The sequence below is a fragment of the Microcaecilia unicolor genome, chromosome 8, assembly GCF_901765095.1.
Source record: "Microcaecilia unicolor chromosome 8, aMicUni1.1, whole genome shotgun sequence".
Lineage (NCBI taxonomy): Eukaryota > Metazoa > Chordata > Amphibia > Gymnophiona > Siphonopidae > Microcaecilia > Microcaecilia unicolor.
The window spans coordinates 29,245,725-29,264,596 of record NC_044038.1 but is presented as its reverse complement, the minus strand read 5'-3'; the positions used below and the strand labels follow the sequence as shown (position 1 = coordinate 29,264,596).

The 18,872-nt window shown below is 42.8% G+C and overlaps 2 protein-coding genes across 2 annotated transcripts in view; one reads left to right on the top strand and one right to left on the bottom strand.

Moving 5' to 3' along the window:
- Positions 1-18,872, top strand: part of IQCK (IQ motif containing K) — a 96,770-nt gene that overhangs the window by 73,845 nt on the left and 4,053 nt on the right. Inside the window, exon 8 of the mRNA XM_030210956.1 lies at positions 8,764-8,875. Coding sequence (XP_030066816.1) covers positions 8,764-8,875 — 112 coding nt within the window. The remainder of the gene's footprint in view (positions 1-8,763; positions 8,876-18,872) is intronic.
- GPRC5B (G protein-coupled receptor class C group 5 member B) overlaps positions 16,418-18,872 on the bottom strand; it is a 55,664-nt gene continuing 53,209 nt past the window's right edge. The window contains exon 4 of the mRNA XM_030210954.1: positions 16,418-18,146. The gene's annotated coding sequence lies outside the window, so the exon portion shown is untranslated. The remainder of the gene's footprint in view (positions 18,147-18,872) is intronic.

Below are 18,872 nucleotides of genomic sequence, written 5' to 3'. Positions count from 1 at the left end.
GAGTGCAGTATTTTATGACCTGCATGCCCTTAACCCACCTGTGCCCTTCCCAGATCCACATCCCCTCTTCAGTTGCACACTCTGGATTTTGTGCATGTAATTTATAGAATACTGACTAATGGCATTACCCGTGTAACTCCTAATTAGTGCCAATTAGCACAAGACCAATTATAGCCAAAAATTGGTAGGTAATGCCAATTAGCAGCTAATTAAGGTATATGCACAACTGCCCTTATTCTATAACTTGCATGTAAGGGGTAGATTTTTTTTAAATGCCACAATTTAGGCAGTGAGGTGATACGTGCTAAGTGCGAATTCTATAACACTGGTTCTGTGTGGAACTGCCATTATAGAATACTAGCCCAAGTCCACAATTTTGTACCTAACTTCAGGCACGAGCACTTACTCCATGTGAAATCCTGGTGTAAGTGTTCATGTCTAATCATAGCTCCTATTATTCTGTAACCTGCGCACCTAACTCCTAGGCACATCCCTCCCACATCCACATCCCCTAGAAGTTTCTTATGCAGCTTCTAGAATAGCAACTAAGGGCAGTTGCATGTGGAACCGCTAATTGGTGCCAATTAACTTGGATTAAAGTCAAGAATTGGCTGTTAACTCCAATTAACAGCAATTAAATTAAGTTGTGCGCACAACTGACTGTAGATTGTGCTTTAAATTTGGGTGCACAAGTTTATAAAATTAAGGGGTAAGTATAAAATTGGGCACACAGGTTTATCGGATTAGGGAGTTAATGTATTACTAAGGTCATGGTTACTCACTTGATGAAAATCCTTAATTACTTATGAAAAATTCTCTTAATTGGAATACTAACCTATAACCCAAAGAATGTGGTTGGGGTGGCTGAGCATCAGGGAGGGTGGGAACAAAACACAAACGTAGACTGTTATAGTTAAGCTGGGGTTTTTTTTTAGCTTTTAAACAAGATTTATCAGTTTAATCTACAGTCTCTTATTCCACAGTTTCAAGACACAATTTCCCAGCACACCAATACTCACAAGTGCAGATTCTTTACCAGCAGAGGCAGATCCTGTCTTGGCACCTGTTCAGGATGTTTATTCAGGTTAGACTTCACTAATGTGAGCCTTAGGTTCTCAGGGACCAATTATTTTGTTAACATACTTTATTTGGGTAGGATAGAAGATGGAGAGTGCAATGCAAAAAGGCTAAGTTCTGCTTCTGACTGTAGACAGAATCGTGAGTTCTGTGCCAATTCATTCTGATATCCGGTTTTCATGGGAAAGTCTCTTGTTCTTCTTGCCTGCTTCTGACATGCTGACATCAGAGTTTATTGTAGAGAATTCTAATACTTTCACAGGAAGGAAACTCAATGGAAATGACAACAGGACAAAAACTGATAAAATAAAATGGCAATGTTCTGTGCCAAAAGATTTGACTTAGGTCTTTAGTGTAAGTTGCATAGTACTTTGGTTAGGCACTGAAAGACATAGGTGGAACAGATTTAGGGCTCCGTTTACTAAACCATGCTAGTGATTGCCAGCCCAGCAAATGTGACGCAACCCATTCAAATCGAATGGGCTTCGTCGCATTTGCTGTGTGGGAATGCTTGCATAATTTAGTAAAAGGGGCCCTTAGAAGGACTTCTGTTCCATTACAGAAACATAAAGATTAATGCTGAGGGCAAAGACTAACAAGAAGAAACCCGGGGAAAGAAGTACCGAGTAGACTAGTGTTAGGAATGAATACATATCAGCCAGAAGATGATTTGTCAACGTACAGCCATTGCAGACACTTGTAAAAGAAACTGTGCATATTACTAATGCTCTGTAAAGTATTCTTTAATCATAAGACCAAACTCGGGAGTGCTTTGGGCAAAAGCAGTGGATCACCATTTTGATTGGAGGGGCCAAGCAAACCAATCTTCCCCCAAGTTCTCTAATGTCTGATTCTGTGTTGGGCAAAATAGTAGGGTCATGGCCCAGTGGCCTACCCCATTCTGTTGCCTGCATTTTGCTTTGACTAAATTGTAAGTTTCATGGAGTAGTGACTTTGTTTTTGTATTTCTGTCCAATGCTCCCTATTTCTAGTAATGTAGCAAATAATGACAGATTAAGACCAGTATGGTCCATCTGCTCTGCCCAGTAAGCTGGCTAGAGTTGTCTGTCTGCTGCTCTGTGCAAGTTACAGTGGTGGAAATAAGTATTTGATCCCTTGCTGATTTTGTAAGTTTGCCCACTGACAAAGACATGAGCAGCCCATAATTGAAGGGTAGGTTATTGGTAACAGTGAGAGATAGCACATCACAAATTAAATCCGGAAAATCACATTGTGGAAAGTATATGAATTTATTTGCATTCTGCAGAGGGAAATAAGTATTTAATCCCTCTGGCAAACAAGACCTAATACTTGGTGGCAAAACCCTTGTTGGCAAGCACAGCGGTCAGACGTCTTCTGTAGTTGATGATGAGGTTTGCACACATGTCAGGAGGAATTTTGGTCCACTCCTCTTTGCAGATCATCTCTAAATCATTAAGAGTTCTGGGCTGTCGCTTGGCAACTCGCAGCTTCAGCTCCCTCCATAAGTTTTCAATGGGATTAAGGTCTGGTGACTGGCTAGGCCACTCCATGACCCTAATGTGCTTCTTCCTGAGCCACTCCTTTGTTGCCTTGGCTGTATGTTTTGGGTCATTGTCGTGCTGGAAGACCCAGCCACGACCCATTTTTAAGGCCCTGGCGGAGGGAAGGAGGTTGTCACTCAGAATTGTACGGTACATGGCCCCATCCATTCTCCCATTGATGCGGTGAAGTAGTCCTGTGCCCTTAGCAGAGAAACACCCCCAAAACATAACATTTCCACCTCCATGCTTGACAGTGGGGACGGTGTTCTTTGGGTCATAGGCAGCATTTCTCTTCCTCCAAACACGGCGAGTTGAGTTCATGCCAAAGAGCTCAATTTTTGTCTCATCTGACCACAGCACCTTCTCCCAATCACTCTCGGCATCATCCAGGTGTTCACTGGCAAACTTCAGACGGGCCGTCACATGTGCCTTCCGGAGCAGGGGGACCTTGCGGGCACTGCAGGATTGCAATCCGTTATGTCGTAATGTGTTACCAATAGTTTTCGTGGTGACAGTGGTCCCAGCTGCCTTGAGATCATTGACAAGTTCCCCCCTTGTAGTTGTAGGCTGATTTCTAACCTTCCTCATGATCAAGGATACCCCACGAGGTGAGATTTTGCGTGGAGCCCCAGATCTTTGTCGATTGACAGTCATTTTGTACTTCTTCCATTTTCTTACTATGGCACCAACAGTTGTCTCCTTCTCGCCCAGCGTCTTACTGATGGTTTTGTAGCCCATTCCAGCCTTGTGCAGGTGTATGATCTTGTCCCTGACATCCTTAGACAGCTCCTTGCTCTTGGCCATTTTGTAGAGGTTAGAGTCTGACTGATTCACTGAGTCTGTGGACAGGTGTCTTTCATACAGGTGACCATTGCCGACAGCTGTCTGTCATGCAGGTAACGAGTTGATTTGGAGCATCTACCTGGTCTGTAGGGGCCAGATCTCTTACTGGTTGGTGGGGGATCAAATACTTATTTCCCTCTGCAGAATGCAAATAAATTCATATACTTTCCACAATGTGATTTTCTGGATTTAATTTGTGATGTGCTATCTCTCACTGTTACCAATAACCTACCCTTCAATTATGGGCTGCTCATGTCTTTGTCAGTGGGCAAACTTACAAAATCAGCAAGGGATCAAATACTTATTTCCACCACTGTACATCCCTCTATGCTCTATTTAAAATGTTACGGTCATTTAAGTTTTGCTTTGATTCCATCCTCTTGCTATATAGAGATCATTTGTGTTTAATCCACGTGTTTTTGAATTCCATCACTGTTTTTGTTTCGACTATCTCTACTAGGAGAGCATTTCAGGCATCCACCGCCTTTCCATGAAAAATATTTCTTGATGTTCCTCTTAAGTTTGCCTCCTTGCAATTTCCATTAATGTCCTCTAGTTCTACTGCTTCCCTATCTCTGAAAATGATTTATTTTTTAATATCTTCCAAGTATTTAAGCGTCTGTATCATATCTCCCCTGTCTCTCCTTTCCTCTAGGGTATACATATTCAGCTCTTCAAGTCTCTTCTCATACATGTTTTGGCAGAAACCCCATACCATTTTATCACTTTCCTTCGAAAAGTTTCATTATGTCCTTAGGAAGATATGGCCTCCAAAACTGAACACTACTCCAAGTGTGGCTTCACCAACGACTTTTACAGTGGCATTAACTCCTCCTATCTTCTGCTGGTTATAACTCTCTCTATACAGCCAAACCTACTACTACTACTACTAACTAGCATTTCTAAAGCGCTACTAGGGTTACGCAGCGCTGTACAATTTAAACATAGAAGGACAGTCCCTGCTCAAAAGAGCTTACAATCTAAAAGAAACCTCTTTCTAGTTTGTCCGCAGTCTTGTCACATTGTTTCACCACCTTGAGATCTTCGGACACTATCACCCCAGGATCCTTCTGCTCCATGCTAATCAGTCTCTCATCCAATATTGCATGAATCTCCTTTGGATTTCTACTTCCCAAGTGCATCAGTCTTCACTTTAATTTTAACAATCAAGCATTATCATTCCTCTAATTTTTGTAAATCACTTTTCATTTTGTCTACTGCCTCTGGGGTGTCCACTCCGCTGGAAATCTTCATGCCTTCTGTAAAAAGGCAATTTTTTCCTTTTAACTATTTGGCAGTATTTCTCACAAAAATATTGAATAGAATCGATCCCAGTACTGATTGATCTCTGAGGTACCCCACTACTCTGAGTGAATTCCATTTACCACCATTCTGTCATCTGGCAGTCAACCAGTTTCTAATCCAGTTCACCACTACAGGCCTTATTCATCCAGTTTATTCATGAGCCTCGTATGAGGAACAGTATGAAAGGCTTTGCTGAAGGCCAAGTAGACTACATCCAGTGCATATTCTCAATCCAGTTCTGTGGTCACCCATCAAACCACTCCATGAGGCCCATCAGGGAGCTACTGTGATACATGCAACACTTTCTTGACTTCCAACAGCACACCAAATCCCAGAGAAAATAACTTTTAATGTGTAAGTTATATTCTCCTTTTGGAGCTGTAGAGTAGGGCTTGGAAAATACCAAGCACAAATTCATCATAACACTTAGAAATTGCACTCTGGCATCCAGGATTTTGTGCGCCTATGAATTTTTATTTTTATTTATTAATTTTTTTTTTTTTTTTTGCATTTGCTGCTTCTGCCACCAAAACAGCTGCTCCTCTTCAGTGGCTCGGATTGTTTGAAACACAATGCAGGAACTCTCGTGCCACTCTTGTGGTCTGAAGTCTCTCACAAGATTTCAGTCCATGGTACTAGCTTGGAAGTTCTTACACCATAAAACTCAAATTTCTTCCAAATTCTGCAGTACAGACCAAAAAAGAACAGCTGTTTCAGCCATGGTAACAGTAGCAATGATGTTAGCAGTGGACTGCAAGGTGTACGTTCAGTAGGCCTGTTGGCTAGCTGAAGGAGGATGAGACTGCTGGGTAGGAGCAGCATTGGAGACTTGAGACATGACCAGGGAATGAGAGGGAATCAGAGAGGAAGTGGGATGAGAGAGCGATGGAGGCTGTGGGGAGGACAGGATCAAGGGGAGAGGGAGATTGGTGGGGTCTTGTGCCACAACTGATAGGTTCACCACAGGTAACTGCCTCTTTGGTTCATTTATCAAGGGGACACTGGCATACTACTGGGAAAAAGAGGCTGATGGTTTCTACCCACTCTATGTAGTGGTGCATGAAGAGCATGATTTACTAAAATGTCTTTTTTTTCTTGAAACACAATGGGAAAATAATCTTAGGAAATCAGTCCCAGCCCTTAAAGGGGCTGCTGCAGATCTCTAAGGAGATGCCCTTCCCTCTCTGCTCTTAAACTTTGATGAGGACAATAGAGGATTGGAGGAGGGTGGAAGAGGTTTTAGTTATTGGCTCTTAAATGTTTGGGCTGGGTCCTAGATTGAAAGAAAAGTTAAAGGCTTGCTGCAGAGCACTATAATTTTGCATGTTCATACCATTAATTTGTCTCATTAAAGAACCAAAGAATGTGCTATGTCCAGCTGGAGTATTTTTAATACTCTAATGCTTTTGAGTCATTTGCTAGTGAGTCATATTTTGGCTGTCCAGGGTACACTGAGTATATTTTTGGCCTCCAGCAAAGACCCATGAGGATGCAGCAAGACCAAGTTATTTATAGGACACTATAATTGTCAAATGAAATGCATCAATATGACAATTTTCAGACTCCCTGTGGATCTTGCAGGCCTGGGAGAACTTTGTACCCAGGGCTTGCAAGTCGGTTTTCAAAGGAAAAACTCTCTTTAAAGAAGCTGGCATGTGTCATGAGGAGTCCGTGAACTCCACATATACTGCAGGAAGAAAGTGTGCAGGGTTTTATAATGAAATCATGCCGTGTTCTTCCTCTGGTCTATCCAAACTCCATCTCCAGTCCTTCCTCTTTTTTCCACAGAGAAATACATGTGCACTGTCCACAGCAAGAGAAAGGGAGAATAATTTTTACAGGCCCTTCTCTACTGGTGAACATTTGTTTCTCTGTGAAGAATTCCTTTGAAATTTACCCTTCCCATATGAAATAAGACTAGTTTGAAAATATCAACAACACATATGATACCTCTCTAAGCCTAATAAACGTTTAAAGATACAAGCTTCGGGATTAGTCAGGACCCTTTCTTTTTCATTGTGTGACGGTATTTTCATCCTGTCTTAAAAGATCACAGTGGTTCTGAAAGTTTGAGTTTTTAAATATTGGTTACTTTACTGAAGCTATAATCTGTTCTCAAATACTTTCGGTTTTCCATGAGCTAATTTTATTTGATGACAGATTAACACACTACTCTCTTCTCCTGGCTGTGTGATATTAGCTCTTATTTCTGTTATTATTGAAAAGCTACAATATAAGCAGCATCTGTAGGAAAAAGCAGAAGGCCCCATTCAACCCCTGTAAATAGCCAGACGTGTCGTGATGGGGGAAGGTTCCATGTCTGCTTCTTTAGCTGCTCAGTGGCTTGTATAGATTTTAAAAACCTGCTTATTATGGCCAGGGCTTTACATGAGGGGCTGAAGGAGTCATTTTTCTTGATTTCAGATAGCTTTTGGCCATGTCTGAAGTGAAACCCCATTAAAATTGCAGCCTCACTACTACTTAAACGGCAACATGTGTGTAAGTTTGTAAATTGGGACAACTTCTCGTAGAAGTTGCCAGCTTCATACCATTCAATTTTTAAACATGATTATCTGTATTAAGGCTACTCCTGCTGCCCATGCTGGCAAATACACATAAACTCCTTCCTGTTTTGTTTTTTAAGAAAAGCTCTACATCAGCAGATTCTTTTCTAAAATACCCACTGCAATTGAGCATGTCCTGACCTCAACGTCTCAATTCTGCTGTCTGCATTCTATGTAAAATGGGGCTCCTTCTGTAACAGTGCTGTTTGCAGTGGCGTACCAAGGGGGGGGGGGGCGGTCCGCCCCGGGTGCACGCCGCTGGGGGTTGCTGCGGCGCACACCTGCTCTGAGTTCGCTGACTTCATGCGTTCGCTGCAGCTCCCCCTTCCCTGGAACAGGTTACTTCCTGTTCCGGGTCAGAGGGAGCTCCAGCGAATGCGCGAAGTCAGGGAACTCTGAGCAGGCGCACGCTGCAGCACCCCCCCCCCAGCGGCGTGCACCCGGGGAGGGGTTCCGCGCTGCATCGGGGGGGGGGGGGCACCGCCCAGGTTGTCCGCCCCCCTAGGAACGCCACTGGCTGTTTGCATTGTGTAATGTTGTGGTGTTGTGCCCTAAACCAGTGGTTCCCAAACCTAATCCTGGAGACATCCCAGCCAGTCAGGTTTTCAGGATATCCACAATGATATTCGTGAGATAGATTTGCATGAGGTGGAGGCAGTGCATGCAGATCTCTCTCATGAATATTCATTGTGGATATTCTGAAAACCTAACTGGCTGAGGTGTCTCCAGGATCAGGTTTGCAAACCCCACTGCCTTAAACAATCTTGGGAAAGGGTAGCCTTCCTCCTGCTTCTTGTGGCAATTTCGTGATAGGTTTTATGTTACTGTCACTTGTTACCACACCTACATGCTAAGCCAAACAAAATACTATTGTTAGTGAAATAGGTTAGCCTTTAGATAAAATACATATTTCCAGTGAAAGAAAAATTTTTGCTTACTAAATATTAATATAGCACAGATAAAACACTGGAATTTTTTCTGTTAGATATGATAAATTTGTCCAGTGAAAGTAAAATGTTGGCTTTCTAAATATTAATATAGCACAGATAAAACACTGGAATTTTTTTTTCCAGTTACTGCCATTTTCAGAATCACAGTCAGCGTCCCCTCACTGAGCTCATGGGAGATTTCAAATGGCAAATTTCAGGGAGAATATACATACACTAAAGGTTTGCATTAGCACAAGAATGACACGGAGTGACAGTTTGATGTAACGTTGCATAACCTAGCATTTTAAACATGAAGCATTGTTCTGGTAAGGAATGATTACTGTGGGTTGTTGTAGGTAACTCATGATAGATGGTAACAAGGCTGTCAAAGAAATAAGAAACGCTTTGCAGTTAACCCTGGTGCTTTTCTTAAAAGTTAGAGTGAAAGGGCTAGCAGGTTACTGTGGCGTCAAGAAAAATGGCACAAGGTGGCACAGAAAACTGACAGTTACTGTTTTCTAGGTGCGTTGCAGTAAAGAAATTCAAGAACTGCGCCAATGGCAGAAACAGTTGAGAGAGGTCAAGCACATTAATTTGAAAGTGCTAAAGTTTTGGGATACACAGGAAGCCAAAGGTAAGTGAGAGAGACATTTGTATATTACTTTTTTTATAACAAGATTGAAATAAAAATAAGAAAGCATGCAGGAGGCATGGTTTGGGGAATGTTTTCCAACACAGATATCTAGAAGTGGTGAGTATAGGTGTGGGTGTGGGAAGGGTTTATGCTGGGGCAATACTTAGTAGGTACATGTGCCAGAGCCGGTGGTGGGAGGAGGGGCTGGTGGTTGGGAGGCGGGGATAGTGCTGGGCAGACTTATACGGTCTGTGCCAAAGCCGGTGGTGGGAGGAGGGGCTGGTGGTTGGGAGGCGGGGATAGTGCTGGGCAGACTTATACGGTCTGTGCCAAAGCCGGTGGTGGGAGGAGGGGCTGGTGGTTGGGAGGTAGGGTTAGTGCTGGGCAGACATACAAGATATGTGCCCTGAAAAGGACAGGTACAAATCAAGGTAAGGTATACACAAAAAGTAGCACATATGAGTTTATCTTGTTGGGCAGACTGGATGGACCATGCAGGTCTTTTTCTGCCGTCATCTACTATGTTATGCTATGTATGGAAGGGTAAATGTTTGTGGGGGAAAGTGACTGAACTTCAAATGAAAGGCCTGCAAGCAAAACAATAGAAATATCCCCAGAGTAGGGGGGTCCACTCCAGAAGATACAGGAGGGAGCGGCAATGGTGGAATTTGCACCACTGGTAAGGAGGGTGGAGGTGGGATGTTTGAATATTTATTTATTTAAAAAGTCTTGTAGGTATTCACTGTTGTCATTTACGACGCTGCAGGCTAGATACACTGTCGGGGAAGGAGATGAATTTGCATATCATCAACTTAAACATTTCCTTAAAACAAAAGCGGTCAGTCAGGTCTTTCAGCGGGAAACACTAGAGTTAGAGGAGATCTGTGGTAAATTTGTTTCTTCAAGGGGGCTGATAGGCCATATATACAAGAGCATCAATGCGCAGGTTGCCTGCTACACTTTGCACAGGACAAGCTGGGAGCGGGAGCTGGGGGTGGCCCTGGGGGGGACCAACTGGGAGAAAATAGAAAGAGCGGCGGTAGGTGTGTCTCTACATGTGCCCCTCAAGGAGAATGCGGTGAAGGTACTGTTTCGGTGGTATCTCACTCCGGATCGTATCCAGCGCATTTTCCCAGACACATCGGGCTTGTGCTGGAGAGGATGTGGTCAGCGAGGGACTATGGGACACGTGTGGTGGAGCTGTGTCAAAGTACGAGCATTTTGGAAATCAGTTCATAGTAGGCTGCAGAACTGGGTGGGATGTGCGGTTCCATGGTCCCCTGAGTTTTTCTTGTTTACTGCAAAGATGGTAGGCCTAAAATTGCATCAGCGGATCCTGGTGCGGCAGGCTGTAGGGGCGGCAAAGATAGTCATAGCATCCCACTGGAAGCAGACAGGGGTCCCTTCAATTAAAAAATGGCTTAATAAGCTGAAATATATCTGTGAGATGGAGCGTGAAAGAAAACATCAGCTAAACAGATGGCAATCCATTTGGGAAACATTTTCCATGGATTAAGCATATACTGTCTGACCTGTGAACTGTACAAAATAAGAAACGCAGGGTAATGAATGGGAGCGAGGGTAGTTGGGGGGACAGGGAGGAGGGTGGGGATGGAGGTCTTACTGATAAGTAAGTTATAGAAAACGTACTTACAAACATTGAAGTTTACAGAGGTTAATATATGGTGTTAACGGATGGCGTACTGGGGTGAGTTAGGAATCTTACACTTGCTTGTTTAAAGAATAGTAGGAGTTTATCTTGCCTGATATGTATGAGGCAATATTGTACTGTTATCCTGTTAAATAAAGACGTCATGCAAATAAAAAAAAAAAAGTCTTGTAGGTGTTGGGATGAATGGGGATTGTGTTGTTCTGTTGGTATAGGAGTGTGTGTGTGTTGGGGGGGGGGGTAGGTATAGGAGTACAAGTTATAGGTTTCTGGCATGGATGGATCGTAGTTTCTAAAATTTTAGAATCTATGGGCAGTCATTTGCAATCTAGGCGTGAACATTTACACCAGCTTTATGGCTGCTGTAAGTGTTTGGGCCTTAAATGGAAGTGTATTTTCAGTTAGTATTCGCGCTTTTTGAGCACATAAATCTAGGTGCCTCCTTGTAGAATTGCCCTCATACCTCCATATTCTATAAGGTCATTCGCATGTTTTCATATGTAGCATGCAGAATTGCACACGCAGATTATAGAATAATGCCAGTTACATGCATAATCAGCAAATTAGGCATTAACAACCAATAATTGGAGTTAATTGTTGCCAGTTGGCACTAATCTACAGTTACATGTGTTACTGCACTGAGGCGCTATTCTAGAAACTTAGTTTCTGACCTTCCCATGCCTCTCCCAGGTCCACGCTCCCTTGCATTTTCATGCTCTGGATTTTGCGTGTGCAATTTATAGAATACCAACTAAGGGCAATTATGTGTGCAACTGCTAATCATTGCCAATTAGCAATAATTAAGACCAATTATAGACAATAATTGATTCATACCAAAACACACACAGCTGGTACTGTTCTATAACTTGTGTTCACAACTTTGTGCACTATTGTATTTGACTTCAGCACTTGACACTATGATAGTTTGGACTGATAACTCGTGGCTGATCATGTAATATGTCCGAGATTGGCAGTTTCTATAATGAGAACTGGCATACATGCCGTAGCTCTACTACGTTTATTTACACATAGATTCAAATATCAGGCAAATTTCTACATCAACATCCTATAAGACTCCTGATGCAGGCCTAATAGGCCAAAACACAGCCTGTGTTGAGTCTTGGATATTAATAAACTGCTGTTATTTTTAAATTGTCTGGTTGTTTTAGTCACCTTCACTGTGTTTGTGTCAACGTTGCGTACTAGGCATAAAATTGGGCATACAAGTTCCTAGATTGAAAGGGTACCCCCAGATTCTATAAACTTGTGTGCCCAACTTTACGTTTACAGCAGGAAGTTGCATATGCAAGTTATAGAATAAGGTCAGCTGCACACATAATTTAATAACGAGCTACTATTGACCTTAATTTGCGTTAATTGGCACAGATTCCCATAGTCTTATTCTATAACATGCACATGCAAATTCTATCACAAGCACCTACTAGGGGGTGAGGCCATGGGCGGGTCAAGGGCTTGCCTAGCAGTTACGCATGCATGTTATACAATGCTAATATCTACACGCAAACATTTACACCAGCCATTTAGCTAATCTACACTAATGCACAAATATGCGCACTTCAGTAGTATTATATAACAGCAAATGCATGCACAATTGCCATTATAGAATCTACGCTTAGCACGCTATATCCTGGCACCTAACTGTAGGCTCCCGTTCTTGAATCAACCCCATAGTTTCTAGCTTCCTGGGGTGTTTCTATTTCAGTTTTTGTTTTCATGTGTCTCTTTCTAATTCTGTATTGGGTGAGTGTCTGTATGTTCCGCATGTGTGACCGAGGTGAAGGATTCTACTAGCCTGTAGTTGCCAAGCAGAGATCTCTAGTAGTCCCATTTGTTCTGTTTCCCCAATAAGAAGAGTAGGGGTCTACCAGGACCCAGTGTAATATTTGCAGTTATCTTTTCATAGATAGGGTTGTCACAGTTTGAGTCCTAGTTCATGCTGTTTTGGGATGGTGTTTGCTATATGCCTTATTTTACAGGCTTCTATGTAACTTCACAATGTCTTTCAGTGGAATGTGCGTCATTTTTGATATGATGCCACATTCTTATATTTCTATATTTTTGTATAGTGAGTTGTAAGGGGAAATGTCCTAGCTCCATTGTTGGGTGATGTGGAGAATATATTAGTGATGTGTGTGGATTTATATTGACTTTCCCATCCTGTATAGATATCAGACTTCACTCCCTTCAGAATTCATTCAATGATACTATCAAATAATTATAATAGTAACCTGACTAGAGGATTCTTTATGCAGTATCTTTTATAGCTAATTTAAATAGTGGGGGAAGCGAGAGGTATGATGTGCAGAAAAGTGACATTTTATTGTCACCTTGGTTTGTCCCTCTTCATACCTAGCTTGCCCTATCTCTTGCCTCCAAATAATTCTGTCTAGAGATGCCACTGGTTTCTGTGGTGTGTTAGTGTAGGTTGTGGTCTTGTGTGGGGAGATTTGTAGGAATGTGTGAGCAGGGCTGGCGTTAGGGAGTGGCAAACAGGGCAGTTGCCCTGGGTCCCCATACCTTAGGGGGCCCCAAACCTGCCTCAAATTAAAGAAGGCTTAGGCTGAAAGTCAGCTTTTGGGTCCTCTCCCCAGTTTCTGCCCTGGGCCCCTGAATGTCTAACACCAGCCCTGTGTCAGGGAGTGTGAGTTTATGGGTATCTGCAAATGTGGGGAATAGGGGGACAGCTGGATGGAGGTATGTAGGTGGGAGTGTGTATGTAAAGTGTAGTAGGTGAATAGGGTGTGGATATGTTTAAGAGGTATGTTTGTGTGGCTTTGTATCTGTGTGTATGTAGTCAGGTGTGGGGTATAAAGCTATATATTGTTTTATATATATACACACACAGGATGTGGGGAGGTGACTGTATATTTGATTAGGGTGAGGTGGAAGGAAGGGGTGGCAACTGAGGTGTATGGAAAGGTAGGGTGAGCATATATGGGACTGTGTTGATGAGAAGAAACATATGAGAAATTGGGACCTGTGTGTGTATGTTTGGGAATGTGTCTATATGTATGGTATTTTTTTTGTGGGGTTGGTGGGTATAGGATAAGGATGGGCATGGGGGGGGGGGGGGAGGAAGTTGGCTTTGAAAGAACCTTTTGGTGTCATCCTTCAGCTGTTATTACCTGCTACTGTTATTTTCTCCCATCTGTGGTGCCCTGTGTCAATGTGCTGGAAAAGATGAGGGTGGGCCTTGGAATGTGCAGCTTTAAGTGTTTGGCAGAGAAAGCAGTGGGATTTTTATATTTTTCAGATGCTTCATTCTCTAAATAGACTGACCTGATGTTTCAGGTTTTTCAACTCATCCAAGATATTCCTGCAATCAAAATTTGGTTAATTTGGACACCATTGTGTTTGTGAATGGACAAACGGACATTGATCTTTTTCATATCTGTGTCCAAGATTCCGTAGCTTGGAAAGTATAAAAAGGGAATGCACTTAGCAAAGAGACATGTTGGATAGAACAGTTTATTGGTTGTCATTCACAGTTCTGGCTTCAGTAAGTGTGTCACAGTAATGTACAGAAGTTATTTACATAGAATGTCTAGTAATACGCCAAGTAACGCAACATGAACAATTCCTAAGCATATCTGGTTTACAAGAGGGAATGAGGTTAAGATTCAGAAGAATATTGTAGTCATGTAAAAAATAGTATATGTCTCCAAACCGGACATCATATGGAAATATTTATTCATTTTAATAAGGCAAGGATGTCATTGTAGTGGTTTGAAATGAAGGTGAGCTACGTTAAGATGAATACAGTGTTATCTACCATTATTTTCTATTGTGGAATTTCAATCAATGGAGCACTGTCAAAAGTCAATGTACTGGCAAAGGGAAATTCTTGAAAACAAAAATCATGGTGTCATAATATTATATTGTACATCATTTAAAAATGGATTGCAGCTTTGTGATGGTGATTTATTATGTACATTTCAGGGGGTTAGGATCTTAGGCTGCTAGAAATGATTGGCAGAGTAATTAGTGTAATTAGAGCAGATGAGTTAAGCCTGTTACTTCTTTTGGGGTTTTAGATGTATTACTCATCCTTTCCAAATCAGTGTTGAAGGCAAATTACAGAGTCCAGTGCCGTAGCTACAGGAAGGTCTGCATGGGCACAGGCCCACCCAGCTGCAGCGCTACACTGCTCTCTTCCCCCCCTCTCCTCCGCAGCGTCCCAGCATCTGCACTGCAGTCTCTGAACCTCTTCCCGCCTGCAGCGGTTCATTCTTTCTGCTTCCGCCGGTCCCGCAGGCTTCCATCTGACATGTTCTGCCAGACAGGAAACGGGCAATGACCTCAGCGAGGGCAGGACATGGCAGATGGAAGCCTGTAGGGCTGGTGCAAGCAGCGAGAATGAATCACTGCAGGTGCCGAGGACACCTGTACAGACATCGGCGAGGGATGGAGTTCAGATACAGGAGCACAGATGCCAGGATGCCATAAAGGAGGGAGAAGATGTGGGGTAGGTGAAAAACCCCCCAAACCTCTTATGTTCTTAAAATATATCTCCGGGAAGATATCAGTGGTGGTGATCAGATCTTGTAGGAGCGGTGGTGACAGCAGCCGTCCTGTATCTCCTGGCCTCACCCTGTCCAGCTACCCTCCTCGCCGCTGCTCCCACCCCCCTCTGTGCCGGGCCCCCTGCACTGACCTGACAGCGCCTCTCACCTCCGTGTGAAAGCGCTGCAGGCAGCAACAGATCGCTCTCTGACGCCATCACATCTTGACGCGAGGGTGGGACAGAGAGGGAAGTCTCTACTGCGCATTTGCAGTTACCCAGCTCTGAGCTACTTCAACCTGTTCAACTATTTCCCACCTCTGCAATAAAGCTGCCTTTCTTCAGATTTCTACCTCCAACCACTGGTACAGCTCTCGGAATTACGGAGTCTCTGTGCCCCGGGGCAACACTTCTGAACATCTGACTACCCCTGATGCAGGCGTTTGTACGCCGAAACACGGCCCGTGTCGGGTATTTATGATAATAAAGGACTGCATTTTTTCTCAATCCTGAAGGCCCAAATTGTTTGACTCTGACAGGAAATTCAGTCTACACCAGTTTTGTCATCATCACGATAAAGCAATGTCCTCAGGGCATAGCAAGCCAGTCAGTCAGGTTTTCAGGATACCCACAGTGAATATACAGGAGATAATTGTGCATGCAGTACTTCCAGTGTGTGCAAATCTCCATGTATGAAGGATAGGGGTGGTAAAGGGCAGCTCTTCTGTAATTCACTGATTGATAAAAGACATGAGACAGATGCACTGCTCAGCTCTACGCTGTGATTTTCCTTAAACATATGACTTATGGTTCAGTAAAGGCTCTATTTACTAATCTGCAGGAAGGTTTTCCAGTTACTTTGCGGTAACTACCAAAATTAAAACAGGTTAACTGTAACACCTTTGCATTGCATGTTGGAAGTGTTCCCACCATCTTGCCTTACAGTTAACAGACAGCAAAGTTCTTTATCACGTGTTAACTGCATTGCAGATAAGAGTGGTTAGCTACACCTAGGGCCCCTTTTACCAAGCTGCAGCAAAAGGGGGGCCTGTGCTTGTGTCAGAGCGTGTTTTTGAGACGTGCCGTGGCCCCTTTTTACCGCAGCTGGTAAAAGGGTAGTCCTTCTTTTCTGCAGAAAATGGCCATTTGGCAAGTAAGGTACTTGCCGCGCAGCCATTGGGGGGGGAGCACTTACCCCCCACACCCATTGAGGTGACTGTAAGGGCCCCCGCGGTACCCAGGCTGCGAACAGCACTATCTGATTACAGCCAGGTAGACCCCGCCACTACAAAAATAAATATTCTTAACACTGGATATGACGGTGCACTGGGGGTGGGAAATACCACCAGGCTACTGCAGTACTTCCTGTTTAGTGAGCAGTAAGCCTTTGTTGAGCTTACTGCCGCTTTGTAAAAGGGGCCCCTCGTGAGCTGGTATTAACCATACTGTATTAAGTACACTTAATGCTTGGTAACTACCTCCACATTAACTGAAAGGCACTGTCCTCACCCCTGCCCTGCCTATTCCACACCTCTTCTGCCATGTTAACATAGTAATTAATATACTATCTTAATAGCTAATTTAGCTTATTGAATAAGTCCCAATCCCCCAGACCATAGGAGCCAACTTTTCAAAATTATTGGGGGTGCTAAGCCCAATGGAAATAACTCCTCCCTGGATACATACAAGGAATTCTCTCAATATTGGGGGTGCTCAAGCACCCATAGCACCCACAGAGTCGGCTCCTATGCCCCAGACTATATTTCGAAGATGTGTGCCTAACTAAATTGTCTCAAATAATTGCATGCTAGATGACAACAATTTGGCTTTGCACACACATCTTGCTACATGTTGGTCTATAATAATATGTTCCCAAATCCTACGGTGTGCAACTCAAAAGGGTGTGTGACCATGGGAAGAGCAGGGCGTTCCTAAAATTTGCATACAATGTTATAGAATACCAGGGATGTGCGCAGGGAATTAGACCTGCTCGAAGTTTTGGCCTCCGACTTTAGCTGCCGAAATCAGCACGCAATGCTTTCGGTAATAGGTGTGATCGTTGAGGGCCCATTGTAGAATAAGCATTGAGCACCATTTACTGAATCTAGCCCAAATGTAGATATGTTCATTTTGGGAGCAATTTTCATTCATGCCCTGGAGCTTATTTTCAGAAGATAATTTCCCTTAAAAAAATGCCTACACCCACTCCACTGTACTTGCTATTGTTGTGGGTGGCTGAGCAGGCTTAAAACAGCCCATCTACATTTGGAAAGCAAGTGTATTTATGCTCTTTCATGGCCAAGCTAAAAGCTTGCATGCTGTCAGCGAAAGCCCTCACATGTTTTTGCCACTGTCAGGGGGGGACAGTTTAAGCCCAAGCAAAGCACCTTTTGAAAGTTGCATCTAGGTTTCTATGATAAAAATCCTTTACAGCATCTCTACAGTGCCTGTAAAGCAACTGGGCTAACCTGAGATTTCAGTTTAGCTGTGTAAATGTGTATCTTGCTAGTAAACTTTGCAGAATATGAATGATCACTTACAGGCTAGAAAGAGAATCTACTCACATCACATGTTTATTGCATATGTATTAGTTGCTGGTTTTTCTACCTCTGTTCCTTTTCTTGCTGAGAATTTCTGATGGATTATTATCACAGTGAGGCCTGCTATAGTGTCCGTTGCTGATCGTAAAACATCGGTGGCTGTTCTAAGCAATACAAATGAGTAACACCCCTGATGTTCTTTGTAATTATTTCTGTTTTCCTGGACTTTAGATATCACATTCACAATGGATTTGTGCTAAATTCAGACCAATAGGTGTGCACTTCTGTTGGAAGCCTATAGCAATAGTGGGTGGTAGGTCTGTGAGAACATGCTTTTGACTTTTATGATATCAAGTCCTGCTCAAAGAGCCTAGCATTAAATCTTCTCGTCAACTTGAATTTACCAAGGGAGCTCCTCCCACTCAGTAACCACTTCCGAATCCTGATGTACATAACGCTGGTCCATGCTAAAGGCAACCCTCAGTTTCAGACCTGGCTCTTAGTTCCTTCCTTCTGGTTCAAGATGAACTGCCGGATATCCTAGCAAAGAAAATAAGGGAAAACAAAGACAGGCCAATAAATTCCAGGAATTCAGTTGATCCATGGATGCTATTACTGTGTTTATTTTCAAAAAAATGGTCAGAGCGTGTATTGGTGGAATGAAGCATGCTGAATATATTATGTTAAACACAAGCTAGTGCTGCAGTAAACAGGAGGATAAAGAATGCAAATGAAGAATTAGCTTTACATATCTATAAAGTCACAAACATATATACACACTTCTTATTCTACATTTTAAGTTATGTCGCCGTGGTCTAACAGGCTTCTAAGGCAGGCATTCTGGCTCAGGTGAGGGTATTTTCAGCTGTTGTATTGGATTTGTGGTTCTCATATTACACTTAGTCAGACCCTGGCCCAGCACTAAGGTTCTTCAAGGGCAGCCAGATTTGATCTGCTGTACTTGCATTTTTACCATTCCTTTTCATTAGAAACTCCCTTGTGGCAAGTACTTCAGTCAACATAGTATTGAAAAAGTATTCTTAGGTATTTAATTATGGCTGGACAAGATTATGCTTAATAAAATAGTTGGTATTCCATCCTCAAAAACAATTAGCAGGATTTTTATTCATTTTGGAACCTGAAGTCCTACATTGTTTTCAGGAATGCTTTTCCATAAAAAGTATTCTATTTGTAAGAATTGCTATTGATCCTCAAATAATTGTTTTTAATGTTTAAATCATTTTTATTCAGGGCACCCACAATAAA